Here is an 11,217-nt window from a genome sequence, read left to right as displayed (position 1 = left end):
GCCGGGCGCGCGCTCCGGACGGCTGGGCGGCCGCGGGGCGGGGCGGGGACTGCGCCGGGAGCCCCTGTGCCTGCGTCCGCTGGTCCCGCAGCCCAGGTGGCTCAGTGGATAGAGCGTTGGCGCGGGTCCTCCAGGGCGCACCGCTGCGCACCAGGCAGAACCCAGGATCTCGGGCTTCCCGGAGGAGAGCCGGCTGGCGGCAGGGCGCGTTCGCTGGGCTTTTCGTGCGTCGTCGTCTTGAGGATCAGCTGCTCCAGGAAGCGAGATGGCGAAGCCGCCACCCAAACCGGTCAAACCAGGTAAGGGAGGCGCCGGCCGGGCCCCCTGGCCGCCCCGGTGCCCGGCGAGCGTTCTCTGCCGCTGGGCAGCGCGGACCCGGCCCGGATCCGACCCACCGGGAGGGGAGTTTGCGTTCGCTAAAGAGGAGGAATCGTTTTTTTTGTTTTTTTTTGTTTTTTTTTGCAGAGCAAGAGGATTTCGAAGATTTTTTTTTTAAGTGTATTTTTTAAAAAATGCTGTCGCCCTCGGTTTTACAACATGGACATTCTCTGCGACTTCCAAGCGGGTGTGATGGCTTCGCCCCATGGAAACTTTCCTGGTGGACAGGGTTATTGGTCTCTAAAAAAAAAAAAAAGAAATTAGCCACTTCCTTTTTTTTTTTTTTTTTTTTTTCAGTGTGTGTCACTGTCAAGTTAGAGTTCTTGACCGGCCCGAGAGAACAGGAAGTTCGCTGCTTGCAGGGTGGGGTGCGTGCGCGAGGCTCCTTCGGGACTTTTGAAAGGAACAGCTTTTGAAATTGATCTCGGCATCTTGGAGGGAAACACACACACAAACACACACACACACACACACACACACACACACACACACACACACACTTAGGAGACTTGTGCTCGAGTTCATGGCGAGAACCATCGCGGCTGCGGCAGAGGAATCTCGGCGTTAACTCCGGGAAGTGTCACTTTATCGTGCAGCGCCAGTCCTTCCCTCCGCTGCCCCCGTGGTTGGGCCTTCTGCACCGGAGAGGGCGAGATTACTAAATCCCTCAACGCCGTTTTCTTGGCCCATCGTCCTGGTTCTTTTTTTTTTTTTTTTTTTTTTTTTTACTTTAGAATATTTCCTGCGATAGGGAGAAAAGAGAATTTAAAAGGGTCTGGTGTATTTCAGATCAGTTCTGCTTAACACACTTTCCCACGTTCATTTGGTAGGTGATTATGGGGAACGCAGGAAACAGAAAATAAATGGCCCTGACCTACTCAGGTTTTTTCCCCCCCTCCCCATCTCATGGAACTTTGGTAGAGCATAGGCTGAAAAAATATCCATTTACATTTCAAAGTAACCTCTGTTGCAAGGCATAGAGTTTCAGTGATTAATTTTTCCTTGATTTTTTTTTGGTAAACTTTTAGTGAAGTGCTAGAACTTGCACGATTATTAAGTTTTCTTTCTTTGCCCACATGCATGGTTAGTGTCAAGTCATTTGATTTGAAAATGGTGTACATACTCACATATGTGGAATGGTGATTCACTGGAGACTTAAATTTCGGTGGGTGGGTGTGGAGAAAGCTACTGGGACTTTGGCGCTGCTGTGAGAATTGGGCTCTGTGATTCTTTAGATGTGGAATCTGATGAGGAATCTGCATTTTAAGTGAATATGTAGGAGGTGGCCGCTTTCTAAACTCAGATGTGAATCATGACCTCAAGTATTCAACAAAGCATAGTTATTATTTGATAGCCAAATAAAGTACTGTACTTTATTTTAAAGAATGTCTTGAGAAGCTATTCATGAGGGTGTTTTTTTGTTTTGTTTTTTTTTTAATATCTTCAGACATGAAGTGATGTCTTTGCTGCAGCTGGAGGGACATGGGATGTGATGTGTGTGTGTGTGCGCGCGAGTGTGGACTTATGCACACATGGGTGTGGTTTAAGGACCATAATGTTCCCAGTTGGGGATAAACTCCTAGGAATCATTTTTGTTGTCTAGCATCACTGCTTTCGCTTCTTCAGCAAACCAGAAAGCAAATGGTTGAAAATGACCGTTGTTGAGAGACAGCTGGGATTCCTCACACATTTATAAATCACATCCAAACTCAAATAAGGTCACCATAGAAATAGGGTCCCTCTAGCATTCTGCAAAGCAAGAACCGGGCGGAACAGCGTGGCTCAGTTCATCGGCAATATGAGAAGAGGACAGCTAGGTGAGAGAGGACAAAGGACTTATTGGAAAGTTTTGGGAATAAGGAACATTAAGCTTTTTATCACGTGGGCTGAAGTATCTATCTATCAGGGTGATTGGCAATATCCTATGAGGGGGTCCAATCAAAGGAGGCTGCCCAGACGAATGCTGGTCAGCTGCTTGTGGGAAAGCCCTGCCACTTAATTCCTTTTTCATTTTCTTAATTTCCTTCCTAAGGCTACACCAGGTGTCACCTCGTTTGGGGTTTTGTCCGTAATCAAAATTCATTTGCCAAAAGCACTTCTTAATGTATGTAAGCTCTGTGCTAGACACCAGGATTCCAAGGAACAATGAAATAGGTTCTCACTCATGAGAGTGTTGAGTCTAATGGGAGAGGTTTACATATGTACAATTAATTTTAGGTTGTTCCTACAAGTAAGTGGCTGATTTGTCCATTTTGTTTTAAAAAAATCTTGTAGTTAAAAATAAAAGCAATATTTTTATTATTAAACCTTCAGAAAATAATAAATATATAAAAACCATCCCTACTTATCATCTGGTGATAACCGCTGTTTTTACCCAGGTTTTTTTTTTTTTTCTTTTTTCTTTTTCAAATCCATTTCATTGGAAACAGAAGATACAAACAGTTATTCCCAGGACAGAATCAGATTCCATTTTAAGTGCCTTGCTGTTGGCTGCCATGTTTCCTCTATGCTCTACACTACAGTATCACCTACCTTCTGCTTGAAAAATCAATTCGTTCACATTTTCACCTTCCCTTGTTTAGTGGTGTTTTTATTCACTGCTGGCCATCCCAGGCAGGTCTCTAATTGTTAGATGTGTCACTATGGTGCTCCCTCTGCTAAAACGTGTCACAGTTTTGTGGTTTATCGCATTCCTTATGGACTCCTCTGTACCTTCTACTGTTTTACACACATGTGGCATTTCTGCTCCCTTCAGCCTCCCTCTGGAGCCTCGCAGTTAAATTAGGGTGAACCGGTCCTGCTTGTTGGAGTGGAGAAAACGACTTATGTTCTCACAAAGCCTTTTTTTTTTTTTTTTTAAAGAGACTATTCTGAGACTTGATGTAAAATGGGCCAAGGACTATTGAATGAGATGTGGCTACAGTCCTTGCATTCAAAGCAGCTTTGATGACCCTCCACTGTAGCTGGAAGTATTGATTTTGATGGTGGAAGTAAAGCGGCATAAATATTTCACGTGTCTTCTGAAAATAAATTTGCGGGACATTGAAGGAGCAAATGGCAATGTTTTGGGTTGTTTTGTATACACAGTACAAAAGAAAATTCAAGGGTGTCACACATATGCTGCTTATATAACACCGCTGAGAGGGAAAAGGTCTTCCTCCAAAACCATCTGAACTTTCATATATTTTTCCCCCCTCTTAATAGATAAATGTCAGAGGTGCTCCATTATACAGTTTGAGAAATGCCTTGAAAATGACAGGATGATGATGATGATGATGGTGGTGGTGGTGGTGGTAATAGTTAACATTTATTCCTAAGTGTCAGGAATTGCGCCAGGAACTTTAAATGCCCCATCTCATTTGATTATCTTAGCTTCCCTAAAAGGGAGATCCTAATAGAAAACTATTTGAGGTCTCAAAGGTAGGAAGTGGTTGGTTTGACCCAGGAATGGAACACAAGCCTTAACTGGAGTCACTGCATTTTGCTCAGAGAAACCTGTGAGAATTCTGTTAGATTGGACGAGGTTTTGTGGGGCAGCCATCCTTATTAACTTACACAATTGTATTTTTCATATTGGCTTTGTATCACCCCTCTTTCAATAGGTCTGTATTAGACTATTAGATACTTTCCGAGGATAGAATAATCTTTTATTTCTTTGTACCGGCATAGCAACTAAACTTTTTATGCATGACACACATAAAAAGTCTTGATACATAATGAAGTCTTTGTCTGGAAGAAGGTGAGGGAGACTGTGGTTGGGTACATCTTGTAGCTTCACCATAAAGGAGCAAAGACTGGAGGCACTGTCCATCAGCACTACTTCTGAAAGTAGCGGGGGTCCCCTCCCTTTTGTGTTAACATTCCCACTGCTTGACTTCACTGTGACTAGTAACTCGTTTTTCTGGCACGCCTCTATAAGAGAGGAAAATATTTCCTCTACCTTCCTAGGTTCTATGTCTGGGTCCTATGAATTAAACTGAGGAAAAAAAAACACAGATTAACAGAAGAAAAATGCATACAAATTTATCTTGTTTTAATTTTATATGTACACTAGAGGCCCAGTGCACAAAATCTGTGCACAGGCAGGGTCCCTAGTGGCTGGCAGCTGCCAGCCAGGGCTTCCCTACCCCAGCTGCCGGCGGGGGCCTTCCTTAGTTCCATGCCGCCCACTTGTGGTCAGCGCAAAGCATAGTGAGCGATCGAACTCCCAGATCAGTTGAAATCCTGAAGGGACACTTTGCATATTAGGCTTTTATATATAGAGATGGGAATATACAGAAAAGAAGTGAAAAACCCAAAGAACTGGTTAATCTTGGAAGCTCATACACAATTTTAACAAACTGTAATGAAGTGTGGAGAAGTGACTAGACAAAGAACAAGAGGGTCAGGCTTCTATGGGGAATAAACTGGAAGGTAAATATATGGGGAAACTAATGAAAGATAAAGGTCATTTTAGTAAGATTTGTTTATACAGACTCATTTAGGCGCCATTTCCAACTCCAGTGATAAGGATTGTTCTCCTCATTCTTATATGGGAACATGTTGGGAGGGATACCTTCACAAGAGGAATTTATGCCCTGCTCTTAGGTCAATAGGGAGAGGATAAAGCAAGCATGTCAAACTCAGGGCCCGTGGCCGAATGCAGCCCACAATGAATCTTTTTGGGGCCCAGCCATTATAACTGTATGTAAGAAATATTTTAATAAAAATTTGTATCTTAATTCTCACAATATCATGTTATACATAATTATTAATAATGAACTACAACATTTGCTAATGACTGATTACTATAATCGTGTTGCATTCATTTCCCTTCCCCACCTTACATGCAGGCACACCATTTCTCTCCACTAATACTAGCAGCAAATATTTTAGCAACCGATTGCCATATCATTAGCTTTGTACTGGTTTGGTGTGTGCTTGTTTGGTGTGTGCAACAGGAAATCTTTCACTTTCGGGGAAAAAGAAAAATAGGTTTATTTGCGTTACTTATTTGTGCAGTTATTCAGTGTCTGGTAACGTAATGTTCAAGAAAAATATTAATTTTTATTAAAATGTTCTATTATTTTTATGTTAACAATTATTTCAGCCCTTTGTATTCAGCATGTCTCTATCGAAATAAACCTATGTTTCTATGAAAATTGAAGTTTTTATTGTTTTGCAGCCCACGTAAACTTAAACCTTGTTTATTTGGCCCATGTGAGCCTTTGAGTTTGACATGCTTGGGATAAAGAGTCCTTCCTGTGTCTGCTTTTACTCACCTGCCTTCAGCTCACAATAACCCTTACACCAAAGTGGCACATTTTTGAGTGGCAGATTTTAATCTCCTTTACCTTATATCTCATGTCCAGTGAAAAACCATTGCTAAAGTGTGCTCCCTTGCTTATTGCCCAGGGAAAAACAAAATATGAGAGAGAGAGAGAGAGAGAGAGAGAGAGAGAGAGAGAGAGAGAGAGAGAGAGAGAGAGAGATGCACTTGGCACTTTCAGTGGGCTGATGTGAGCTAAGTCAAGATTCTCTATAAATTTGTCAACCATACTTCAGTAAAGCTGTATTTGTGGGGGAGATTCTCTATCAAACAAATTACAGGAGTTTGGGGGAAAATGTTTAGGTATCAGTACAAAGAGAGTTTCCTAGTTTTTTTTGAACAACCGCATGGTATTCTATTGTATTTATTCAATCAGACCTACATTAGCTAGCATTTAGATTGTTTCCATTATTTTGTTATAACAGTCTTGTTGCTTACTTGGTGAATAAATCTACAGAAAGTCCTGACAGAGGGGTTGGTGTATTGTTCAAAGGCACGTGACTTTTCATTTTCATAGACATTTCCAAAATGTTCTCCAAAAGAGGTTGTACCAAATGACCTTCCTACCAAAAATGTGTGAGCTTGTCTTAAACAGTTACGTTACAAAGCATGTCATCATAGGAGATAGCATCACAGTGTGACCAAAGAACTGGGAAGGAGCTGGAGGAAGCTGAGAAGGTGTCACAGGAAGGACAAATTTAAGCAGGATCTCCTATGCTGAGGAAGAGTTTTGTAGACAAAAACGGGGGGAAGTCATCTGACTTGGGCAGAAATGGAATAATTTGATATGTCCTCCTATCCACATTCGCCTGACTGCACAGGGCTGAGCTTTTTCATCTCTCAGAGAAGCCAGGGAGACTTGCTGTGCACACATGCAACTGTGGATCGGAGAGATTTGCTCCGAATCAAAGAGAAAGTCATTCATTTGGTATAGCAGTCAGTGGAAAACAAGAATCTGTTCTACACAGGAGTGGAGAACTTCAATGTCTGCATATCAGCCCTCTACCTACCTGCGTCTCTGTTTGTCAGAGGGTTAACCATAGCCGTGGGTGTGTAGTTTGCAGCATGGGTTAAAGAGGGCCACAGATTCCAATCCCTTACACAGGCCATTGGTGGGGCTGCTATGACCACCTCCTTTTCATTCCTTCTTCCCGCCAGTCCTTTCCCACTTGATGTCTGGGCACCTGTAGAACTGTTAGAGTCACAAGGAAAATTCCTCAACCTGCTCTTGGGGGAGAGCTTTGTGTTTGTGCATGTTGATTAGCGTGGGATTTTAAAGCTCATTAGCATCCCTTAGGATTTGGTAAGTTACTTTGGTTTTATTTTTATTATTATTATTTTTATTATTACTTTTTAAAAATATGTTTTATTGACTTTTAATATATATATATTTTATTGATTTTTTACAGAGAGGAAGGGAGAGGGATAGAGAGCTAGAAACATCGATGAGAGAGAAACATCGACCAGCTGCCTCCTGCACACCCCCCCACCGGGGATGTGCCTGCAACCAATGTACATGCCCTTGACTGGAATTGAACCTGGGACCCTTCAGTCCACAGGCCAGTGCTCTATCCACTGAGCCAAACCGGTTTCGGCAAGTTACTTTGGTTTTACATCCCTGGGACCAAAGAAGACATTCCCTGTGGTTCTTTCCTAGGTTAGGGCTCCTGATTTCCGGGCAGCCTGAATTGGAATGAAGGAAGACCCTAGGGAAAAGCTCAGCGAATACCGCTACAGAGGCCGCCTTGAGCCCTTTAGGAGGATCTGGCGGCAGCACTAGGGAGTCTTTCTGGCAGCCTGACACTCCAGGGATTTTGCTTGGTTCTGAGAAACGCATTGGTTCTATTTCAGGATTCCCTCCCTTGTCTGGGGAGAAAAGACTTGAGTCAACTTTTTGCATGAGACAAAGCATGGCTTCCCCTGGAGAGTGTCCTGGTGTGGCTGTGTCTTCCGTGAACCTCCTGACCCAGGCCATACTTGGGGGCAGGACCCCTCCAGTGGCAGTGTCCCTGAGCACGGCTGAGGGCGGCCCGGCTGGGAGAAGCCCTGCTAGCCCGTTGGCACGGTTGGCAGGTCTCAGACTCCCGATTTGGAAGTATCCACAGAGCCTCGTAATGCCTTGCTTGAAAACCAGATTCCAATCTCTCTCTAAAAATGTTGCCTCACCGGGTTTACAGGGTTTTCTGCTTTGGGGCCCTTGTTTGATGAGTCACTGCAAGTCCATCAGTAGCCGGGAGGACGTACCCTGAAGGCAGCATTCTCACTGTTTTTCAGGCCTGGAAACTGGCTGTGAAATGTTACAACAGAAACCATCCCCTCCAAAGTTATTTTCTGAAGGGTGTGCCAGAGAGATTGTTTTCTGCCTTATTTTTTCTGTTGGAGAAGAAATCCCTCTCTTTCGTTCTTCTGTCCTCAGGTTCTAAATCTAAGGCACCCCAGCAGCTGCCGAAGAGCCGGGGCCTGTGTTAAGTTGAAATGGGAAGCAGGTGTCACTCCTCTTTTAGGAAGCCTGGCCCCCTCCACAGGGCTGCTTCTGATCGTGGCCTCATGGCTTCCCACTCTCCAGGAGCCATTGGAAATCCAAATTTGGGGCCTCTGAAGGGTCCCTGGCGTGGTAGAAGTTCTGTTCTCCACAGTGGGTGCCTGCCCATTTCCAGATGCTTGGTTGGCACTGCGTCTTTCTGACGTCTTGACCTGTGGGGCACTCTCTGATCGACTGGCACGGGGGTATCTGCTGCTTTGCCTGTCCCAAACCCTTGTCGTTGGCCTGCTTTTCTCCTGCTGGGACACCTGTCCCTTATCCTTTAGCTAACACACCTGGGCCTTTCGGGTATACTCTGACCCTCGATTGGCCTGGGTCTGTGGCTACTCTTCAGTGGATTTCCCCTTAGGTGTCCTTGCTGCTTCAGACCTAACCTCAGGCAGGCCCGCATACCGTAGCCATTGGTTTGAGCTCTGATGATGGCACCTTAAGGGACCAGGGCCACATGCCCAGAGAGCCTTATGGCAGCGTCTCGATCAGGACCGCCCTGGTCTTCTTCTCTGACGTCGTCTGGGACTTGGTTTCCTGTCATTTCAGCTCCATAGGGCTCTGAGAATGAACCTACTCACCGCTTCACACCCGAGGAGCAAATCCACCTTCATGGATTTATCTTAACCCCCTTCCCAAAGGTGTTTAACTTAAGAATTAGGTGAGCTGAAAACAAGGTTCCGGGAAGGAATTCATGCCATAGTCCCCCTGGTCCCCACGGCGTGGCTGCCCATGGTTTCAGTGACCCGCACTCAACTTCAGTCCGAAAACATGAAGTGGGAGATTGCAGAAGTTAACAGTTCATAAACTTTAAATCTCATCTCCTTCGGAGCAGTGTGACAAAGTCTCAGACCATCCGCCTGACGTGAATCGTCCCTTTTCCTGGCTCCTCCTGTTGCCTGTCAGTCACGTGGTAGCCCTCTCGGTGGATGGAGTGTCTCGGTACCCTGTGCCCCTGTTCTAGGAGCCCTCATTTTACTTAATAATGGCCCCAAAGCGCAAGAGTAAGGATGCTGACAATTTGGCTATGCCAAAGACAAGTGCCTCCTTTCCGTGAGAAGGTATGTATTTGTAGGGGGAAAAAATAGTATATATATTCAGGGCTTGGTACTATCTGTGTTTTCCCATATCTACTGGGAGTCTTGGAACTTATCCCCTGTGCCTAAGAGGGCCACTGTACTCTTTCACAGGACTTCAGGCATAAAGACAGGCTAATAGCGCCCAGATATTCCAGGGACTCGGCTTTCAGTGAAAGAAGAGGTAAAATATAGTAATGGGAAATGAACGTTAGCTTTGGGGTGAAATTCTGGTCTCAAATTCTTTTTTAATCTTCTTTTTTAATCCTCACCAGAGGATATGTTTTTACTGATTTCCACAGAAAGAGGAAAGGGAGAGAGAAGGAAAAACAAACAAACAAACAAAAAATACATGGAGCCCTAGCCAGTTTGGCTCAGTGGATAGAGTGCTGGCCTGTGGACTGATTCCGGTCAAGGGCACATATCCCAGCTGCAGGCTTGATCCCTGAACCCACCACCTTTTTGGTGTACTAGATGCTCCAGCCATCTGAACCACCAGGCCAGGGCTAGCCTCCGGTTTTTAATTGCCAGGTCCCCTTGATAAGCCAGTACCTACCTAGACCATTCTGGGCCTGTTTCTTCCCTTGAAACTCTGATTCTAAGTTTTCGTTGCCTTACGCGGTTTTTTTTTAAAGAACTCCCCAGATTTCTACTTAATTTTATCCTGAGCTTCATGTAGAACCCTGCACCATGTTTGTTGCTCCCTGTCTTCCTGCTACTCCCCACTCTCAAGTGTTATGTGAATGCAAACACATGGAGGGATTCAATACCTTAAGGGCTTTCATCAGTCCAGATTTCCATGACAATGCAGCAGAGGGGAGGAAGGGAGGGAAGAGGACATAGCATGTTTGTGAACAGGTCTAATCTGACTTCTCTTGGGCTCTGGTTGAATAGGGCAGTCAAGGGTTTGTGTTTTTTGTTTTGTTTGTTTGTTTTTTGGTAGCTTCCTAGTAGAAGAGAACACCAGGGTGACCCTGCAGAAATGTGTCTGGACCCTACAGGCACAGCCAAGGACACCCGCGCCAACTGTGGCATTCATGAATGGCTGAGGACTTTTATGTTTGGAAAATGTATAAAGCTCTTGGTGACTGGATAACATCAACTCCAGAGGTTTGAGAGCTAAGGATGTATCTTTAGCTGGTGTGCAGAGATTAATTCTGTGCAAAATATTGTTCAGAATCCTCTTTTCTATGACATTTATTTTTTTCTGTCTTCTTTGGAGGTAACAGTTCTAAGCCAGGGATTCTAGCTCAGACCTTGCTTTATAGGAACAGCCATGTTTTATTCCAGGAAGGAAGGTTTTCAGTGCTCCTCTCTGGGAGAGAAACAGCGATTCTTCCCCTAAGAAAGTTGTTCTCAGAACACCCTTCACTTTGTCAGTTAATGTGGTTCTTAACACAAGAAACCGAAGCCTCTTTTTCAAAAAAGAAACTAACATTTCTGTACTTAGAGGGTTTCCGATATAATGACAGTTTTAAGAACCTAGAATTGTCCTGATGGATATAAGTCTTATTGCTAAAACTTCAGAACTTAAACAAACAAACAAAAAATCCCGTTGTAGTTAAAAACTATTATAGTGCTCTTGAGTATTAATTTTCTACTAAATACACTTCAGGCCATAAAGAACTGCAATTTGTTAGGACAGATGACAAGAGAAGACAGGTTACTTTTGCCGCTGGACAGTGGGTACTGAAGGAGGGCAAATTCCTGGTAATTATTATAAAAGCCTGCAATTTAAATACCGCTGAGTGATGGTTGAAAGCCACTGCCAGGGGAGAGAAAGTGGTGAGTTTCCCCGCATCTGTCCCTGTGGGCAGAGAGGTTAGTTTTTTTCTCTGTCAACTCATCCACATCATAAACAGCAAATAGTCCCATAGGTTCAAGAGTTTGGAAAGGGACCAGGAATATTCACAGAAGTTTAAGAG

The 11,217-nt window shown here is 44.3% G+C and overlaps 1 protein-coding gene across 2 annotated transcripts in view; it reads left to right on the top strand.

Moving 5' to 3' along the window:
• Nucleotides 1-19: 19 nt before the first annotated feature.
• The window catches only part of OSTF1 (osteoclast stimulating factor 1), a 55,465-nt gene continuing 44,267 nt past the window's right edge, over nt 20-11,217 (top strand). Inside the window, exon 1 of one of the 2 annotated variants that reach the window (XM_036433777.2) lies at nt 20-299. In XM_036433777.2, the coding sequence (XP_036289670.1) occupies nt 266-299 (34 nt within the window). In that variant the 5' untranslated portion in view covers nt 20-265. The remainder of the gene's footprint in view (nt 300-11,217) is intronic. The other variant, XM_036433776.2, reaches the window with a different exon arrangement.

Source organism: Pipistrellus kuhlii, unplaced genomic scaffold, assembly GCF_014108245.1.
Source record: "Pipistrellus kuhlii isolate mPipKuh1 unplaced genomic scaffold, mPipKuh1.p scaffold_m20_p_12, whole genome shotgun sequence".
Classification (NCBI taxonomy): Eukaryota; Metazoa; Chordata; class Mammalia; order Chiroptera; family Vespertilionidae; genus Pipistrellus; species Pipistrellus kuhlii.
This window is presented reverse-complemented; position numbering and strand designations above follow the sequence as displayed.